The sequence below is a fragment of the Spodoptera frugiperda genome, chromosome 30 (assembly GCF_023101765.2).
Source record: "Spodoptera frugiperda isolate SF20-4 chromosome 30, AGI-APGP_CSIRO_Sfru_2.0, whole genome shotgun sequence".
Taxonomy (NCBI): domain Eukaryota; kingdom Metazoa; phylum Arthropoda; class Insecta; order Lepidoptera; family Noctuidae; genus Spodoptera; species Spodoptera frugiperda.
Genome location: NC_064241.1, coordinates 7573240 through 7595513, shown reverse-complemented (window position 1 = coordinate 7595513; position 22274 = coordinate 7573240). Strand labels below are relative to the sequence as shown.

Here is a 22274-nt window from a genome sequence, read left to right as displayed (position 1 = left end):
AACCGCTACACGTTATGCGGCAGCCGGTTCCCAAACACTGCACAAACCATACAATCTATAGTTTTATAAGTATTAAGTTTTTATCGTCATGTGTCAGTATTTCACTGAGCCAATTAATTCATTATTTATAAATTCACAGCAATTAACCTCGAAAACGAATTATAAACAAAATATTAACATTTTAAAGCTAATACGTTTATTATAATTGCTCAAAATTGCCTCAACGCCCAGCGGTTTAAAGTTTGACAGCAAACATTGTTTTCTTCTAACAAAATTGTTGCCACGGACAGATAGAAAGTCCAAGTTTATCTGTTACCGATTTAATTTGATGATTCACATCGGAGAGAAATCCGCAGCCGGCTTGTTCTTTGGTTATTCGTCTTTTGTCTTATTTTATTATGCTGTTAGTCAGTCGCGGCGATAAAGGCTAGCGAGACGGCTTGTCTGCTTGTTCCCGGTTTCTCGGGGTTGTTTATCCGGCTGGGGGTAGTTAGCGCGGCGGAGTGGCGCCCCGCGGCAGTGCCTCTGTAGCCCGCCCAGCGATGGGACGCTCCACGCCCGCCCAACGGTTCCCTATCGCACGCGTACGACCTCAACAACACAGGTGAACCGCGCGACCATAAAAAGGACAATCATCTAATGTGACTCGGACAAAATGACTCCTTTTATACATTTATATTGTGTTATATGGATAGAGTTACTCACTGGCTGCTGCACCACCACAGGTGAGTTGATAGTGCAATTAGCATTTTTATTGAGTTCGCCGGCAACTTGTAAAAAGTTTTGTGTAAAATACGAATTATGTTTTATTGTTGCGGAAGTAATGGATTGACGGTATTTTAGCGTGTCTCCTTCAAACTGCTTTCAAACTTTCTAGTTAGAAGCGCTGTTATTGTTTTTCTTTGCCAGCTTATTATAAATTGTATTTTGATTTAATTTTAAATTAACGTTCTAATTTCGAAATTCTTGTAGTTCGATATTTAATAGTTTTGTTATTGGAATAAAAAAAAACAAACTTTATTTTTTGCTGCTTCTCTTATATTGTATTTATTTTATTCGTCGACGGGGAACATGAAATATCGGTATAATAACATAAGTATTTTCCTGTTTCCTTTGTATCCTGGCCCTCTGGCCTCGCGATTGAATGTTCCTTAGATAAAAATATTTCTCGCTGTTTTATTAAACGTTATTTTTATATTAAACAAATAAACTTATTACTTTGTGCTATGAGGTATGTTATTTGTCATATTAAACTGTGTTCCTTTAGTTATCATTCAGTTTTATCAAAATATTTACGCAATTAAGTTTAAATTGGTAGTAATAAAATATAAGCTGATAAATTATTACCTACTGTTCTGGCCGCTAATAAACAGTGCAAAATATTTTTTTCTTTCTAATTTTTTTCCAATTACCGGTTAATTTTTATTTTTTTACTTTTGAATTTGGAATGACAATTTATTTATGCCTTATTTGTTAAAAAATATAGTATACGTAGTGACATGTAGGTGTAAGTAATTTTTATAATCAAGGTCATTGACACCTTGTATTACAACGCAATTAATGTTTAGACATTGTTCTAGTAACGCTGTTTTCTATTATCTATGAATTCAGGCCATTAGGCCATAGGAATATTTATTACTTACTATTCTACGTTTGTTAGCCTTGATGTGTAATTAAAACCATTTATTATTCACGCCAACCTTTACCAAATTTGAAATAAAAAATCTAAAACCTATCCGAAATCATATTGCGGAAAATATTCTCTACTATGTTATTCAACATTTCATCGGACCGCCTATTAGAATATATTTTTATATGCTAAAAATTCACACCGTCATATAAAAAATGTATTCAGCCATTTATCAGATATTGTTATTTATTTTTTCATGAATAGCTAATGTTATTTGTTAATAACTCGTATTTGTTATTTAGTTGTTTCACTGAAACTGAAATAAATATGAGCAAACATAATAGAATTATAGATTTTTCTATAATCGTATAAAATAAATATAAATTGTCCTTTCCACGGTATTCCGAATGCTAAGCTCCTCAAGTAGATGTATTCGGAGGGTCATAAGACGTTGTTCCCATAACATACGAGTAATTCGGTTAACAAGGGGGAAGGATCACAAACAAAATGTACCGGGACTAGTGACGTGACGCATAGCCGGATATCCTTGGCGATCTTCCGAGAACCGTGACTTTATCGATGTTTTTTCTCGATGTAAATGCCGAAATGACGTCACGAGTTATTGACTATCTCGCGTTTGCTCGTTCGCCTCCCTAATAGGAACATTTACTCACAAACGATGTTGACTAAACACACATAGGCACATGTGTGCACTCCCAAATAATTCGCATGCACCGTTTAAGCCCTGAAAGCTTTTTAAACAAATAAGCAGACGTTGGTGTTTCACTTGCGATAACGGGAATGGAATTTTCACTAAAATGCGGAGCAATTGCGCTCGAATAGTCTCGCATCTTTGAATTTCTTTTGTTTGTATTGCCTTGATATAAACGAATCTATTTTTAAACACTATTTTAAATAATAAAAGAAAAAAACATTGTAGAAACAGCATCGTACAATTTCATATACTTAAGAAAATAGAGAATTATTGCATAAATCATTTTCAGATCTTACTCTCAAACAATACTTTCGTAACAAACCAAACGATATTAAATATTAAAAGCATTAATAAGCCAATTTAATATGAAAACGTTTAACACAAACAGCACCCTGCACCACAATATAATTTCATTATAACGAAATTTTTCTCGCTCAGTAACTTGAAAATCTATTTTAGTCATTATAAATTTAATAACAAAAATTCAAATGCTTTGATCCCCCTTCTGCTTGGCATTACTTCAAAAGCAAATTATAAAACAAAGATTGAAGAACGAAGTGAATATAATGCTGGGGAGCCATAATAATTGTTATTCTGCAGACCATTCCGTTTATTGAATTGACACGATTCAAAGTGACGAGAGTACGAAGGCCGTGGAAATTTTAAACATAAAAATGCGGTCAAACGCGAAAGGTCTACGAAATTACGTGCGAAAAATACGTAAAACAACCCTTAAAACAAACAAATACAAAACTTTTTGGAAAACAGGACGAACATAAAACAAACAACTTAATTCTTATCCGCTCCTGTATACCTTTACCGAAATATAAGTAAAACACTTTTGATTTTCAAAAATACCTCTCCGACTATATTTAAAAAAAATGGGTCATCTGACTTCTCATTATTTTTATTAAATAAAATTACAGAAACTCAAATTGCTCGTTTTCTAGCGTAACGTAATACAAAAAACTTTTTCTAAATTGGTTTTAAGGTTGTGAAACTTTTTTCATAAATCAGTTCTCTGTAATAGCCCAGCGTATCTTTAAATTATCTTCGTTTTCTTTACTTTTAGTGCTTACTTCTAAAACATTTTTTATTAGATTCATTGTAATTAATCAATGCATTATTGCGTTGAAATTTTATTGAATGTATTCTAGAACTGACGGTTAAGGACAATGAAAGTCACATTTCTTATTATGTACATTACGATCGTTTCTCATTGTATGGATAAGTAGAGAGTATTGCTAGACCATAACCAGACTGATCCGGAGCTAGGGATTACCTAGCGGGTTTACCGGGGCTCCGGCTCGAAAAGCAAGAGTAGGAACGGAGGACGGTTATTAGTTAGTAAGCGTTTGACACTCCCTCTTGCCTCGCCAAAGGCAAGGAGAAGATATTGGATGATTTTTCCTCCTTAAAAAAATATCGTAACCAGAACAATTTTGTACGGGTTATAAGTTTCAACTAGAGATAAACCATACAATACTATAAAATCAACGAAGTAGCCAACTTTATTGTTTATTTTATTTCCATTAACCTATCATCAAAGAACTAAATAAAAGCTTAAATCGGAGTTGATCACTCTTAATCAATTCTAAACTAGTCAAAGCACGGATTGAACAAAATTCTAGGAGAAAGCACTTTAAGTGCATTCATAGTAAGATGGCAATAAAAGTTTATACCTAATGAACGTTTCACTGCACCTGCTACACACGATGAGAATTTATACATTAGAGCTGCGAACACGGATTTATTCAATGGAAACCGTTTTTCTCCGAGAGTACCGAGATAATGAACGTGTATCAGGTAAACTCGAGCTAAGTAAAAATCTGATACCAATGCAGTAACTTATCATGTTCCTTTTATGTTCTTAGCCTTGTGCCAACAAGTAAACGAATACATTTCTAAACCCAATATACTAATTGAGCAATCCAATCGTAACTAATATTTCGAAAAGATAGGCACACGAAACTAAGGCGCAAATGGAATTGGACACCAATACCTAAAAGTAATTAATCATCAATACATCAAAACACAACAACATTAATAAAACTAAAAGCTTGCTAATAAAAGAATAAAGTTACCGAAGAAGCATAGAAATCCGATACACCAAATCTGGGTATACAGATCGCTCTCAAATAAATTAGTCTTAATGTACATATGCTGTTAGTTCAAATATGAAAGGGCGACTTCTGAATTCAATCCACTTATGGGTAAGTTGGCAATTGGGCTGGAAGCGGCATGTTTACCCTCGCAATGACCCCGTGTCAACGGGGCTTGAGAAGTTGCGACCATCCTCACACTTGGATCTACGAAACTATATTCGTACATTGGCCGTGTTTAATTTATATTAAGGCCGGATTGTTTCTACGAAGTTAGCCACAGTTTTGCCAACGAATAATTTGATTACGTTTAATTTAAACTGTGTAGTTTTGTGGTGGCCGAATTTTCATTAAGTATACATTATTGCGGCAACCTTCAAACAAAACATAATCACTTAAGATAAATAATAAACTTATACTTTTAATAGAATATTCAATAATGTATCAACAAAAATAGAATTTCTAACCGGAACTATCTTTATTTTAACACTTCCTAAAACACATTAACGAAGCACTTGGACAAGGAACAAATTAACACATAGAAATGATTAGTTACACGTGTCACGCACTATAACATTATCGCTACAACGCCGCATCCACTGAGCTCACTCGACACTGTCAATTATTCATCCCCCGTCGATAATGGAACAATCCTGTCGTTGCCGCGGAGTGGGCCTGTCAACGCTAGACGTAATGCCATATATACCATCCTATCCCACAAAAATCTATCCCAGTTTAATGGGCCGTACTACCACTCGAATAATTAAGGAAGCAATTTAAGTATATTTTTGAAATTCTAAAGGGATTTCTATTCAGAATTTATTTCCAACATAAAACATAGCGGCTCTTATAAAACGACTCATATTTCCATCGAAAGAGTGTTTTGTGGAAAATGTTTGTGTATAAATTTTCAATCTGCGACAAAAACGGACCGTAACGCTTTTAAAAAGTTAAAACCATGCACTGTGGATACTTCGGTTTTGTTATAGAGAAATGGCATTTTGTAGAATTCAATTGACGCTCGGCTACACATGAAACTAACAAAATAAATGAACTATTTATAGTTTAAATAATTATTTGTAAATGGATTGTTACAAAAAATAAAGTTTCGATAGTGAAACGTACTTAAGTCGGTGATTATTATTAGTGAGGGGAAGCGGAGTGCGCTATTTATCATCGCCGCCATAATTAGGCCTCTATAGCTAATGATGGCACCAACCATTAGTTAGTCAGCTATTTTATTTTAGTTCCCATTTTCAATTAACGACCGTACTACGAGTATATTTTAACTTGTATACTTTACTACGAAAATTTGTATACTTTATACATATCTATATATATTATTTTTAGTAAGTGGATAATTAAATTTTAATATACACTTGGGAGCAAAGAAACGGAGCCATTAGCTTTTTTTTCATTTCAAAGAACCCTCTATGAGTTTAAAAGAAAAAAGTATTCGTTTTGCAACAAAAAACTCCCATTTTAAAGGTAATAAAATTGTTACATTACGACATACGTTATTTTGTTTAATAAAATACTTTTATCAGTAAATATTTATCAAGAAGTTAAATAACTAGTAGCTCCGTTTCTTTGCTCCCAAATGTAATTTAGGTAGTTTCTAAAGCCTAAATTAGTTTCAATGTAGGTACTTAAATCCAGAGATTAGTATAAACCTCTTTGTTGGTTTACAATAAAGTAAGTTAAGCTAAAATTATTCTTATTACCTACAAACCACAAACATTTTACTATGAAAAGGTACACTGTGAAACAAGTTCAAAATTATATATAATCATCATAAATGTAGATGGGATACTTACATCGAATTCTAACTTAACATTTACCCATATCTAGTGAATGTTCTATTAAAATTTGATTATGTCTTAGGTCAAACGAATATCTAAAGGGTAATGGGCGTACATTTTGTACAAAACCTACAATACCGAATACTCTAACAGAATATTTATACGCGCTAAAATAATACCCAATGTTTTAACGTCAAATGTAATAAACGATTCACTATTAAAATATTCAGATTGAAGTATTGACATTAATGTAATGTCAGAGTAAATTAAATGACTTATTTAAGTCGAAATGTCGAATAATGTGTTTGCGAACACATCATCATTCACTGGTAATTGAGTTCTTATTAATGGGCCCTAGTGTTCAAATTAATCATTTTAATTATTTAGATCAAAGCGTTTAATAGTTTGAGTGATAATGTTATGACCACTAATGTGGAAAGTTTTCGTATAATACTGGTATATTGATTATCGTACGATTCATGTTTCCAGCATATATATTTTTTTTATATGGTAAACAAGAAACAGGTTGCCGCCCAACTAATACATAGAGCACTCGTAGGACGGCATTCCACCTAGTCCATAACTGATTTAACTGACACGTGTGTCACTCAATTATAGTCCACGTATGTACAATTAAAACTTTTATCAACAGACGTAATAGTTTGCGTTTAATTACTTGACAAAATTACTACAATTTTGTAACAATACGGTCGATATACTTAGACAACAATCGGACAGTAATTTGTTAAAAGTTCTTGCGTCGAGACAAAGATGGTGGCGGCAACTTCGAAGGATAAATGTTAGAACCTTTTTTATATAATTTACGACTTGTCTAGAAGCTTTATCAAAGTCTTTTTGGTCTGGTCTTACTAGTTGAATACACGGTTCGTGAGTGAAGTTTCTGGTTAATGTACCGCGTCGACTGAAACATTTTACTTTAAACTGCACCATTCTAAAATGTAAGAACCTAAGTATTTACTATAGCGTATCTACTCAATGTTCTATATATAAAATAATAACTGTAATAGGCCACTAGGTTTGACGTACATAAATAAAATGATAACTACCCGAGACAGCGAAGGCATAGAATTAAAGTTGGAACAATTTCTTCTACAAACAAACCTTGGGGTTTTCAAACAATCGAGTCTAAAATAGCATACATTGATTTTATCAATTACTGAACAAACTTGAGCTGTAAAGTATTCAGTTTACATAATATTTTCCTTGTGTTTCCTTTGAGATTAAAGCTATTTAATAATCAAGTAGATTACTACAACCATGTTCTAATTACAGGTCGGGAATTACCCACCGGGCAAAATGTAGTGTCTGTAGCACCTATAGAAGTTCCCGATGGTAAGTGTTTTATCTGTAAATATCAGTTTTCAAGAGATAATAATTAATTTGTGAATTTGCTTAGGTAGTCAAACAATAACTTTCCCTTTCTTTCGTCGTAGATAATATTACTACAAGGTTTACAAAAACAATGTTAAATTAATTCATGAATACATTATCGCTTAGGTTTCGAACGAGTACTCATCCAAGCAAAAATTTTATATTTAGAGTTAATTTATTCTGTAATTTTTGGATTGGTAAAGCTTGCAGTCTAAAATAGTATCAACCCAAATCAGTTATCCGCAAATACTCCCACTCAAATCTGCGTTAATCTAAACCATTGGACGATGTGCTTGACCTTTCATATTGAGTTAACTGGGAATCAAGTTTGATGGAGTCCGCAATTAATTATCAAAATAAAACCTTTGGGAAGAGAATAAGGGGAGATGTTCATTCGCTAACCAACCCCTTCATCCCCTTGAAATCAAGCCCCGTCGTGTTAGAGCGTTGTAAATTCATGCGAATTTTAAAGGGCGTTGTTAAGCTATTTGGGTCGCATTTTAAAATCATGCAAAATAAAAAATGTATCTCATTTAATGTGGTTCCTATAGGTCAGTATGGTTATCTAAACAAGCACATTCAGATTTAGTACCGTGTCAATATCGATACTATGACGCAAAACGTGACTAAACAAACATCTTTTAACTTTAGTACTACTTTATTCTAAAAACAATAAAACAATTCTGTCTGTAATTCCGAAGCTTGATCGCGAAAACAAAATTGTTTTCTTCTACTCTGTATCAGTTGTTTTGTGATGAGTCAAACGACATTATTAAGTTTCTCGGTCGCAGATAGATTTACAATTTAAATGTCTTGAACGTTGGTTCTTACAAGCAGCGTGTTGCTCCACAGTGTACATTGTAGAACCAGCTTAAGATCCGTGTTTTCATCACAGCTTTACTAAATTAATGCTCGTTATCTTAATCCATTTGCGGATAAAATTAGTGGAAGGAAAATTTTAAAATATTTTTGCTTCCATTTTTAAAACCTTTTGAACTTGAGCACGGTTAAGTACATTGAGTTCTGTATTTTATGTTTAAACAGGTTTGCTAAGGATTAAGTGGTTCCTCAGACAAGCAAGATGCTTCCAACATTTATGTTTAGAAATAAAATCACGTGTCAGTTTAATGCATTCGGTACTTGTCAACGTCTGCTTAGTTTAGAGTGCCAGTTTTACATAGTTTAAAAGGTTTCTTAAAGAATAAAAGACAATGAAAATAAGTACTAACGGAATGATAGTTATAACAAAAAATATATAGTAAAAAGGAATTTTCAAAACAAATTACTTTGGTACTTATGTACTATGATCGGGTAGTGAGTACACAGTTTATAAATGTTAAAGTTAATACCAAGTGCTGGTCTCCAAGCGTGAACAACATTTGGGATTAGGAATGTAAGCCTGTTTGCTCATGTTCGAGTGATCGGAGCCTAACATGCCGTGAGGAAACCTATATCGGAAAGCTAGGTTTATATAACAAGGTTTGACATTTGATGTTACGTTTCATATTACGGTTTACACCTACACACTTCAAATATCGAACACATTCTAGAGTATCTAGGTATCATTGATGATACGTGACGTGTATAGAATACATTTAATGTTAATTACAATGTACAAATTCTGCGAAAAAAGCAGGTCAATTATTTCTTTGGATTAATCATGATAAAATTAAAAATACATTAATACAATTCTCTTAATACGGATTACAACATTACTATTTCAAAATAATTAATTAATATAGACTTAATGTAAATGGTAATTGTACCGGTGTACGTTATCCGCATTACTCTCAGATTTTAATTGAAATAACACTCGTAAATATCCCGCAATTTAATCCAAATAGCATAAACAATGCCTGTGACCCAAAAAGAAATGAGAACATTCTGTTTAAAAAACAACAAATTTAAATACTTATCATGTATCGTAGCAAATAACATACTTTATCTAAATCTTAAGACCTTTTCGCGACCGCTCACTTTTTAGAGGTCGCTTTAGATTGATGTTTTTTTAGCATTGTGCTTCTTATACATTATTTTGTCGGTGAAAGAGGGATACAGCGACAAACCGCTATTTGTCGTTCGTAGCCGAGTATAAATCACGCAACCCTACGGCTAGGGTCGCCATGTATTCGACCTATATGTAGTCCGGTATTTATGCCACTTATCTTGGCAAGCGAAGGAAGACAATGATATATGCATTCGTTGAAACCAGTTGTGGCGAATCAGCTTAATTACTCATGCACTACACTTTTTTCAAACGACTGTAATGAAAGTCAGAGTCGGTTTTCCTGGTTCACAACTTCTATTTTTGTGGAAGTTAGCCGCTGAATAAATACAAAGTTAATCTGAAACTTTAATTTCTTTGAATTATCGCTGCGAACTTTTTACTTTATTATTTTAACATTTTCGATTGATTTATTCTGTTAAACTTGGACTATCAAAGCGATTAAGAATAATTTGGATCTTGGGAATAATATATTTAGGTATATTACCTACTCTTGAAAATTAAGAAAATCAATTCATGTCTGGTCATTAAGTAGTATTGTACAAACTTTCATATAAAATTATGTAGAGAGCGTGACAATTCGAATGACAATGTCGTAAAAGTGTCCTCTATTTTCATGAAAACAATTTGGCCACCGGCCGACGCGACGCTCGCGTTGAAACGGCGGCAGACGCGCCGGCACCGCTCGTCATATTTGTGACTCTTTTTACTTCTCCTAAAACTTTTACAACAAGTAAACATGTTTACTAGTCATTACCACAGTATTTATTGAGCTGTTCTTTTCAGAATCGATGTACCCAAGGTTTGCTGAGCCTATACCAAATGTGACGGTGACTGTCGGCCGGGACGCGCTACTTGCTTGCGTTGTGGATAATCTAAGAGGATTTAAGGTAAACAAGTGTACCTATATCCCTAATATAATACATAGTTACTCAGAGTAATTTACCATTCAAAATTATATTTAAACAACAGATCATATTTTTATACATATTCAACCGAACAATAGCCTCAGGGCTTAATTTTTAAATAGTTCCAAAATGTTGAGATTCGGAATAAATATTGAAATGATCTGGAAAAGACAAACATTTCAACTTCTTTGTACTTGTAGGTAGCATGGGTGCGTATGGACACTCAGACAATCCTGAGCATCCACCACAACATAATTACCCAGAACGCGCGCATCAGCCTGTCGTACAACGACCACCGCTCGTGGTACCTGCACATCAAGAACGTGCAGGAGGTGGACCGCGGCTGGTACATGTGCCAGGTCAACACCGACCCCATGCGCTCCAGGAAGGGATACCTGCAGGTGGTGGGTGAGTATACTACCTCCATCAGCCTGTCGTACAACGACCACCGCTCGTGGTACCTGCACATCAAGAACGTGCAGGAGGTGGACCGCGGCTGGTACATGTGCCAGGTCAACACCGACCCCATGCGCTCCAGGAAGGGATACCTGCAGGTGGTGGGTGAGTATACTACCTCCATAAACCTGTCGTTTTATTTATTTATTTTATTTTTTATTTATACTTCATCACAAAAAAACAGTGAATGGCGGACTTAATGCCTTAAGGCATTCTCTAACAGTCAACCATAGGGTAGTGCAGAGAAATGAAGCGGATTGATGCGAAGCCAAAACATAGGTACAAAAGAATAAATATAAGAATACAATATACAATATATACAATACATATACATATATAATACATATAATACATATTATATACATATACATACACATAATACAATATATATCTACTGCTAAACGACTACATATACTGCATAAATAAAAATACACATAATGAAGAAATAAGTTTTATGAGTCGAGGTTTGGCCGCTTTCTCGCCTGATGGTAAGTGATGATGCGGCCTATGATGGAGCACGTTTACCCATAGGTAACCTATTCACTCGGGCTTTGTAGACACCCAGGTTATACCTATGGAGACTGGAGGCCGGGTGGACCTGAAGATCTGATGAAGCAAAGATCGTACGACGACCACGGCTCGTGGTATCTGCACATCAAGAGTATGTAGGAATGCTAGTAAAAATATTGCGAAATACCAAAGTAGCGGTGAAGAAACTCCATGAATTTTACATGATGGATTATGGGTTGTATCCCAAGAGGCTAGAATGTACAGCCTATGTAAAAAGGCTGATTGCGTAGCAAGATATGGCCTCCATCAATTTCTGTGCAAAACATCCGGGCCCCGGGTTTATAAAAATATTTTAACTTCAGTTTTTAAAGAAATAACAAACTGAAACTAATTTGACAGCACCTATTTTCGCTGTAATATCAATGAGACAGGCGACTTTTTTATTCGCTAATAGACACATTGCTAAGGTCGTGGATTAAAACGAAAAATTGGTATCAGCATCAACTTTTCTATTAAGTAAATTGATTGAAAGTTCATTTTACGATGACATGCATTATACAGGATGATTAGTAACACCGTCCTGTAGGTAAGCATCAGTTGAGACACTTAATATACTTAGAATTTATTTGTTTACGCAGTGCCACCATCAATCATCGATAACATGACGTCAACGGATATGGTGGTTCGGGAAGGTTCTGACGTCACCTTGGTGTGTCGGGCTTCAGGGTACCCTGAACCTTATGTCATGTGGAGGCGAGAGGACGGACAAGACTTTAATTATAATGGAGAATCAGGTAAGGAACACTTTACTAACTAATTATTATAACGTGTCGGGACTTGAGTGTAACGGTTGGTTTAAGCACATTATGTATGTATATAATATTTGTTAGTCTTAAATTTTATAATCATTGTTCCGATGTTCCAAAAGCCAAGCTCCAAATTTTGTTGTAACTAAGGGGTAAATATAAAAAATATAACAGTTAATTAACCTCCGCCCACATCTTCGATTACTACACAGAGATGCTTACACGCTTGGGTGTAAGTACGTTACGTAAATTAATTATGTGTTAAGTATCTAAGGGGTAGATACGAGTAATTTGCTTATAATATCTATTTTGCGGATAACCACAATGTCATCTAATTAAGTTCATATCTGTTTCTGTAATTTATTAAGCAAAATCTGAGGTAATTCATAATACGTATATTAACTTCCATACATAGTTTGTGTTTTAAAACACAAACACAGCCCTTTCATAACTCGCGAGCTCATTTCAAAGTTCTAATTCAATGTTCTTGTGTAGCTAGTTTAGCCTTTCAAGCTTTGTGGGATCGTCTCCGTTGCCCAACGCTACACACGGAATTTCACTTTAACTTGAATTGAACTAAATGTGCTGCTAGATGTATCAACGTACCTAGTTCGCATGTTCGAGGTTTTGTGTTTCTAACAAGAATGTTAATAACAACGCTACAAGAAAATATGGCAGCCTCAAATTAAGACTAAATTACCTTCAATTACCCCTAAACTTCCACAACATATGGAACAAAACTTTTCAAACTGTCATTTGGAACACATTAAAACGTTGAACATTTTAATTGTGGTGGAATCCATTGTTAATTTCCCTGTAGACTGTTGTTCGATAAAAATCATTTTCTGTCTTAATTGAATTTTTTGTTGTATGAAAAACAATCTCGAGTTTTTCTTTCAAACATTCCGAAAAACACGAAGCCTTTTCTCAGAGCTGTGGTTGAAAGCACTTAATGTAAAATGGACTGTCCGTTTTCAAAGCAAATTGAAAATGAATTTCGCAATAATAGTGCTTGGTTTGAATATTATGATCCCGTTACATAATAATGTCTCGAACAGGACATAAATTTCGCCTAGTCTTAGTATTTGAATCATTGAATCGTGATACATTTATATTGGAGTTAATATCCTTAATGTTCATTTTTGTTCGCAGTTAGCGTAGTGGATGGAGAGACGTTGACAATAACAAAGGTGTCTCGGTTACACATGGGTGCTTACCTGTGCATAGCATCTAATGGGGTGCCACCATCGATTAGTAAACGGATCATGCTCATGGTTCAGTGTGAGTATTCGGTATTCCCAGCTCTCAATACACACAAGTGACAGCACTTGTAATTGTAGATGACGTTACGTGGAACTGAGCAGGTATAGATGTCAATTTACTGAGAATTAGTTATCATAATATACTAGATTATGTAGTACAGGCAATTTACCAAGCAATTAAATGTGTTAAGTTTAATAATCGTTCATTTTGTGTCTGTGTACAATTTCAATGTGACTCGTCTTTTGTGTGAATATGCTGGTTGATTTGAGCCCTTGTTTTTGGTATATTATTACGTATGTTCGGTTTTTTTTTCATTTTGTGCGGTACGATATCAGTCGTCCAAAAGGTTTTTGATTTTATTTTTAGATCGGTCAATGTACTTACGATCACTTTCATTTAAATAAAAGACGAGATACCTACGTAGAATTTTTACAGTAATTGTCTAAACTAGCCCTTTTCTAACTCCAACTAATTGCATTAGCTATGTACATATAAGAGAGCTTTCGAACAATTCAAATTGTAATTGACAATAATTTGGACCATTTAATAGAAGTCAAAGACAAAAGTAGGTTAGCACTATCCAAAGTTAAAGGAGATATTTCTGAACTGAAACTTGTTAATTAACTTGATGGAAGAGAAATTATTACAAATTATTGAAGACTTGGCCATAGTTTGAAGGTTATTAACATAATTAAATATTATAATTGGAGTATAATAATGGTTCATTGTGACGTAATACGAAATTAAATTATATTAAAATTGAGAGAATCTAAAATTTAAGGATGAAAAGTTGGAATGTTATTATAGAACATATGCAATGATGTCAGTCACATCATGGAATATTGTAAACGTGATTGACGTGATCGCTTGCGGTTCGACAAAAATGTTGAAATAATTAGTAAATACTTATATTTTTTTTGTCTTCGAAGCTTTCAGTAATAATAGGTAAAGTATAGATAGTTGTAGATAATTGTTCAATAAAGATAAGTGTCACCTAATACAATGGTATATAAAATGAAATCGAATAAAAAAGTTAATCACTTAATATTACATCTGTTAATTTGTTTAGGAATCAAAAGCGTACATATTATTACTGTTAACAGATTGGTGGGATGCGCTAAGTAAAACAACAAAGGAAAAGTTCAAATCTTCCAATTAGCTAATTTTCCTTAAAGCTTCGAAGCCTCTTGAAAATACAACGAGAAATCAATTCCATAAGTGAAATTTACCGAAAATCCGTGTACGTAGATGTCCTAATAACAGAATCTAGGGTTGGTTCACACCTGCAGACTAACAACATAAATTGACAAGCGAACGAGTCTAGCCCTGTAGACACAATGGTTTGTCATCCGTGTTTTATTAGAGCTGTAATAGCTTGGGTGTCTCTACTCGTGTTTATCGATTTCCCACTTCCAATCGCTTCGGCTATTCGACACTCTATCATTAGAGACCCGAATAAATCAGATTTACACATGTTAGATACACACAGTTTAAGTAAACTGGCCTTAATTAAACATGCTTGTGTATTAATACTTAATATCCCCACTTTGAGGAAATGGGGGCAAAAGTACGTGATATCTTTTTAAAGGGTAATTCTGAAGTGAGTTGGTTATGTTGACGATGTCAATTGAAGCGTGCCTGCTCTATTATTAAACCTCTTTATAAACGGTTAGGTACATTGTTTTCGAATTGGTTATGTAATTTGAAACTTCGATTTGTTTTTCAATTTCTATTTTTGGATAATATGTTGTCGTGTTTGATGCGTGGGTCTATTGTTGTAGGTGTCTTGTACAAATATTTTTACTATGTACTTAAACAGTTTAAGTTTTGCTGTGATTTATACAAGTAGATTTAAGTTGGAAAATAGTTAGAAAATTCTGCGTAGCTGCTACAATGATATAGCATGACACAGCAATCCTCGTCCAAGAAGTATAGAAAAGAAACAATTACCGACTTTACCTTCAAGTGTCTTCAATACAATAAATCAATAACACTTATTCAATTACCCATATGTCAGACTTTCTAACATACCTAACCTATCAAATATTGAAAACAGTTCCACCAATGCTGTCGATACCGAATCAGCTGGAAGGTGCATACATTGGGCAGGACGTGACGCTGGAGTGCCACACGGAGGCGTACCCCTCCTCCATCAACTACTGGACCACTGACCGCGGGGACATGATTATTTCCGGTGAGTCCTGTATTCTATGATTGTTCTCGTATATTAACATAATTATATACACGGTGTAACAAAAAGGGGGTATACATATCAAGTGCACGGTTTCTAGACAACATAACAAACGATACGGGAAGGGTTTTTAAACTCATGTTTTCATGGAACGAAGTTATGAATTTTTCCAATACATAAAATTCCAGAAACCGAACATCAAAATTAGGTAGAAACAGGTCCTAGGCGATCAGATTTACTAAAGAAATGTTTCGTAATTAGCGAGAGACCCCTGTAGTGTTGTGATACGTTTGTATGATGATCAAAAACCATGCGACACCAAGTATTTGGTACCAATTTTTTTTAAACGTATTTTAAGCTGAAACTTTTTGTAGAGATTCTATTCAACCTGTATTCTTCAGTGCTTCTTGATGTATATGGGTATTTTGTTACACGCTGTATATATAATTATATATTTTTATGAAACACGTAAACGAGCCGACGTATCACCTGGTAAGCAATCGCCGCCGCCCATGGACACTTGAAACACCAGAGGCGTTACAAGTGCGTTGCCGGCTTTTTGGGGGTTAGGAATTTAAGGGTTGTTGTTCGGGGATTGGGAAGATTGGAAAGGGGGGAATTGGGCCTCCGGTAACCTCACTCACACAACGCAAGCGTTGTTTCACGTCGGTTTTCTGTGAGGCCGTGGTATCACTCCGATCGAGTCGGCCCATTCGTGCCGAAGCATGGCTCTCCCACACTTAAATTTTTAGTATTTACACTTTTTAGTACAAAAAGAGGATGCAAATCCTGGTCCCACCTTCCAATAGCTATGTGTGTTACATCATTCCACAGACCAGATTTCCAGAGACCAGATTTCATAGAAACTCTGGCATCCTCATTTGTCATGAAAACGTTTGTTGTATTTAATTAGTACAATTAATTTTCTTGTTGGGTTTTTTAGGAATCAGAACAGAGCTTAACTTTTTTTTATTGTGTTGTCAGCTTAACTAAGTACCTATATTGTGGTTACAATAAATGTTTGTGATGGTTACAAATAAATATATTATAATATTTTATCACAAAACAATCAACAAGGAAAAATAAAATTATGTAGATATACCTATAAACTTTAGCTCAATAGGTAGCATAAATAATATAATGTAATGAATATTGCTTAATCATTTACAGTTAACTAACAAAAGTTTTACCTATAGTTTCCTAAATAATGAGTTCCCTATAAATTTATTAACTTCAATTTTAAACAACTATCTATAACTATATATATTCCTAACAAGCAATAAACGCCATATTATCAGAACTGGGAACAAAACACAAATACGTACATTTATCATATTGGCATAAATAACATGCGTTCCCGTCAAGTAAGCCATCGTTCGATTGTATCATTGATTTATGACTTCATAATGAAAATAGTTTCCCTTGTATCGGAACATCGGAACCGGCGAACGAGGTGTACCTAGTCGAATACGTTCCCAATGTACTTATTCATGCGCGAATAGAGAATACTTGTATAATGAAATAGTTCACTATTTCCACTTCAGCTCAGCTCCGGCGATTGATAAATAAGTCGAATAACAACTTTGAATCAAAAACTGTTCGCAATTTTCTTTACGTTGCCGGTATCTCATACCTAAACTGATTCTGCAGTAACAACCGGTATTTTTGCATGGAACTCAGCATTTGTATTGACTCTGCAGTGGTTGTTCGTCGAATATCAACTTTCTAGCGTGAACGTTCTAGTTTTCGAGTAGAGCAACTTATTAAATAGGTTATTGGAGTTGATATCTTTGAAACTATTTTATGAGCAGTTTATTGCGAATGCTCAAGTTTTTTATGGAAATTTCTACTGCATTTCCTTCTACTTTTTAATCAAAAAAGTAAATAATATGATTTATTGCTTACTTTTAATGTAATAACGCATACAGGTTTTATATTTAAGTAGAAATGGAAATTATAGGAGGCAAGTACGAAGCATTCCCGATGGACAGTGGTTACAACAAGTTCATGATGCTGAAGATCAAGAACATCACCAAGGAAGACTTCGGCTTCTACAAATGTATCGCGAAGAACTCGCTGGGAGAAACAGACGGGATCATCAAACTTGATGGTAATTTTTTAACATTAGTAGATTGATTTAAAACGGCTCCCGTTGGAGAGAACGATTGAAAGCGCTGAAAGACTCGTAAAAACAAAGAGCCTTTTTACGATCTCAGGGAATTCGGAAGTGTGGGAAAATCACGCAAAACTGCCTGTCAATTATCGGTAAAGCTTTTCTGGGGTATCCTTCAGAAAAACACTTGCACATTTTATTGAGTCTTCTCAGAAAAAAAATATTGATAAATACTTTTTGATCCGAGACCTTTTAGGGAATCATTTCTTTAATAACGTTCCGAAAACTTAAAGAGGCATGTTTTAATAATTATAATTGATATTACTTTACGAGCCATTTATTGAAACCGTTTACAAGAATCAATTTGTTACAGAGATACCGGCTCCTCCGTCGGCCTTCACGACAACACAGAAAACAGTGTTAGACAATCAAACAATTAGAAAGAAAGGTAATTTTCTCTTTACTATTGTACAATTTTCTTTAATCAACGCTGAATAGTTTATTGATATTCATATTTTAACAGGTTTGCCGCAAATCGTCCAAAGTAGTGACGCAATTAGTTCCAACTTCCAAGGTGAAATGTACGGCGAACAACTAAGTGATTTCGGTAAATATTTTAACGATATTAATGACTCTAGAGTAGTTTTATCACTTAAATGTGTGACAGCTCCATGAAACGTTATACGTAGAAGCAGCTCTATGTAGATATGCCATACTGATGGATTCACATGACACAATATAGTAAAATAAGATTTTTTTGAAGTTTTTTAGAGTTTTAACCACATTAAGCTTAAATTACTTACATCTGTCTAAGTGGCATTATGAAGTCTATTTACAGAAATAGACATTATTTCATTATTCTTATTGTCAAATTCCACAACTACTTACTCATCGCAACTAAAAATAAAGCACTTAATATGAACCCAACACTAAATCACGATTTATTTTAAGAATTTTTTCACGTAACAATAAATCTTATTGTTATATAAGCTTAAGATCAAAATTGAACGAATGTTTTTCTTTTCCAGATGATGACCTAGAAAACTCAGCGAGTTTCCACCAAGTAAATTCCGTGTTAGGTTTCACTTTAATTTGTCAAGTAATAATCATAGCGAGGTATATTTTATTTTCTTGATATTTGTAATATTGTGATGATGAATTAGTTTATTTTGTTGCTAGTTTTAATTTTTGTTAATATTTTTCTTAAGCTGACCAGACAATAAATTATTCGCGTTATTAAATACATATTAATTTCTTTGTCAAAACCAAAATAATTTGCCAAATTGCTATTATTCAAATATTATTTTTCTGTGATTAATTGATATTTTTCAGTACCTAAATTTATGGTCAATTCATAGTAATTTTTGAAAAGGAGAATTGTAAATTATATTTGTTTGGAGGAGTACGAAAGGTCAATTTATATGATGTCAATTCGGTAAAGTGTCGACTAAACAATTGTAACATTATTTTAGACACGTATCATACTGTATGTCACTGTATTCATCTAGATGTTAATAGGATCATTTCGCATAACTGTAGATATAATTATGATTTAGTCGCTACCTTACTGAATCGATTCACATTCCAATTATTTTATCGATCAATCTTTTATAAAAATAACTTTCCTATGTTCGCTTAGTTGTTACGAAAAATTTGTACACAAATTTTCTACTACATCGATTTTATAAAAATGCGCCTAGAACTAGACTTTTTAGAGATAAACCTATAACTGTCCAAATGAAAACTTGTAAGTAGGTGGTATGTTATTTCCGATAAACGATTTAGTCGACGTATACACTAACGAATTATTAATACGTAACCTACTGTGCTTTGGTAGTTAATAACTGGTCGATTTTCTTTACCTTCATAACGTAAGGCTTTTGATATTATTTTTACTGTAAAACTTGTATAGATTATTTGCCGTAATGTAAAATACAACTAGAGACGATAGGGACATAGGGAGTTTTTGTGATGATTTACATAATGCTACAAAATGAAAACTGCCAAATAAATGTGTAAAATATGGAAATAAAAGGAAGCTTATAACCTTGTTTTCATTATATTTTCCCCCAAGTATCATAACAATCTGACATCGTATACAATGAAACAAGTTCCGAACTGCTGCATCTGTCTGACTATATCAATCGAGCAAGTGAAAACTATGAAAATTCGAGGAAGGCTTCCGAGTAATAATTCAGCGAGTCCGATGCCTTTGAATGGCGTGGCGGGCCGCTGCATACCTATAAATAGTAAAGTTTGTTTGTTTGTCAGAGACTCACAGACGGCGGAATTCCCATGACAAAAAATCAAACCACGTTCCCTTTCATAGAGTGTACAACATCCAACATGAATAAGGCTGGTTTTTTGGAAACTGAAAAGGCGTATCGATGCGTGTTTCACTAGTAAACGTTTTGCATACAAAAGGAAGGATTAAAAACATCCATATGACGACGGAATAATTCCTGCTACGACCTACATTTGAGTCGACGTTCTAATTAAATAGTCAAGAGTAAGAAGTACGTAAGTTGTAAGTACATAGTTCCTATGAAACGAGGTTTACCACAACTTAGGAAGAGATCATTCTAGAGATCTCTACAGTGACAAGTGGTTCAGTCGTCGAGTACCGAGGCGACCCGCCACAGCTCCTTGAAACTTGTGATATATTAAAATATGTACTTAGAAATTCTCACGGAGAGGAGTTTCTTTGACATATTGAGTGAGTACATTAATTATATGAAGAATTTAAGACAAGCCGACAAGTAACATGATTTCTATTAATTAAACTTCTGTTTTCGTTTCCTGGATCTTGATAAAATCTTCTCAAGTTAAAATCAACAAAAGTGTCAAAGCGAAGGCAAAGCTTAAGTTAATTTAATATGATATAAATAAATGTCAGCTATCGATTCGGTAAACATATCTTGGGGAATATTTTCAACAGAAGCGTCACAGGGAATTGTTAAGTAGAAAGATTTCTTTTGTTCAATCTGTGTCCGAGCTACTTTTACTCTACGACCGATACAATTTTATTTTCAAACGACTTTTACATCTGTAATGCGAGTTCGTATGGCTTCGGAATGAATCGCTATCAGTATTAATAAGTAAGGTGTAACAATCTGGTACACTGCCCCCTACAGTCCGGAACAATCGATACCTTACTTAGTAATTTACTGCATTCGAGTTTCCACTCGTGAATTTCCAATCGAATTGGACAATAACGTGCATCTCGAAAGTGTTGTGCGATTGTTGGCAATTTTCTCCAGTTCCCTTTGATTTCGTACAAAGGATGGTGTCGACTTGTAGGATTAGAGTGAGTATTATTTTGTGAGAAATAAAAGTTTTATACGAAGTTACAGAACAGACTCAACGTCAACGTCGTAATTAAGAGATGTTAACTTACTACGTTTCGCTTTATTTAAACGACAATACATTATTTAAGGACTATTACACATTCAACAAAGAAATGAGTAACTTTAAATCTACAAAAAAATCCTTCTTCTAACTCTAACCCAACCAGTCATTATCAACTCATAAACAAGCAAATACTCATAAGCAATTTTCAGCCTAGTTTTTTTTCCTTATTTTATTTGTATCTAGTGAGGTATGACAATCCCATTGTAAGTATATCTTTTACAATGAGTATTACTTACACCTAGTAGTAAGTACCCATAGTAGCAGTACCTAGGCACTACCACTGACCACCACTACAGGTATCTATAGTAAGTATATAAGTTTTCAGCCTAGTTAAAATTACAGAACTGGTATCACAAATCACATTTCCAAATAAAGAAATGGTACATGAATATGATGTACCAAAACTAATTTGTATATGACATAAAGCTTGCGAATCAGGGTTTGGGATTAGTACTCAAACCGTGTTGATCGAAGATTCCGTATAATCCCATAGGAATATACAGCAAGATGGTTGTATTTCGCAGAATCCCGTAATTATGTTTTGGTTGATTGATTTATTTATATGATTACTAGGTCCTGTCAGCGGTTTCGCCCGCGATCCCGTGGGATAAAAAGTAGCCTATGTGTTATTCCCGACTACAATCTACTCCTGTTCCAAATTTCACATCAGCTCCTGCACGTGCAGGAGAGACTGAAACGTAGACTGCTAGAAATGAAATCTAGAATTCAAACCCCAAGAAGCAAAAATTTTAGAAATGTTCAGTTTTTGAAATTTCTCTGGTGGTGTATCTAGAAAATTTCAAAACCTGAACTTAAGGACATACCACACTTTACCGGCATCGCTCTAACTCAGCAATAAACTTATCATTTCAATTTGAACATCAAATCTTATGTCGTTTGATACATTTCATACAAAAAGGCTGTAAGCGCCCGGTCCACGCGCTGACAGCGCGCTTACAGCATTTTCGTA

General features: G+C 34.3%; 1 protein-coding gene across 3 annotated transcripts; it reads left to right on the top strand.

Annotated features, from left to right (window-relative positions):
* The first annotated feature begins 299 nt into the window (after positions 1–299).
* Positions 300–19939, top strand: LOC118269702 (lachesin). 3 transcript variants are annotated; one of them, XM_035584957.2, is made up of 11 exons: positions 308–725; positions 7543–7602; positions 10433–10536; positions 10755–10962; positions 12159–12314; positions 13479–13607; positions 15646–15783; positions 17726–17890; positions 18267–18341; positions 18417–18500; positions 18922–19939. In XM_035584957.2, the coding sequence occupies exons 1-11, from the start codon at positions 656–658 to the stop codon at positions 19026–19028; spliced, it is 1296 nt and encodes a 431-aa protein (XP_035440850.2). In that variant the 5' UTR covers positions 308–655; the 3' UTR covers positions 19029–19939. The 3 variants fall into 3 exon arrangements, with proteins under 3 accessions (XP_050563075.1, XP_035440850.2, XP_035440852.2); XM_035584959.2 differs by having other exon boundaries at positions 319–725; positions 17741–17890; XM_050707118.1 differs by lacking the exon at positions 7543–7602 and having other exon boundaries at positions 300–725.
* Positions 19940–22274: the final 2335 nt, after the last annotated feature.

Coding starts and splice junctions, on each gene's coding strand:
- LOC118269702 (XM_035584957.2), top strand. CDS start 656: ATGACTCCTTTTATACATTTATATTGTGTTATATGGATAGAGTTACTC. Junction 10,537..10,754: donor ATAATCTAAGAGGATTTAAG/GTAAACAAGTGT, acceptor TTGTACTTGTAG/GTAGCATGGGTGCGTATGGA. Junction 18,342..18,416: donor TCAAACAATTAGAAAGAAAG/GTAATTTTCTCT, acceptor ATATTTTAACAG/GTTTGCCGCAAATCGTCCAA.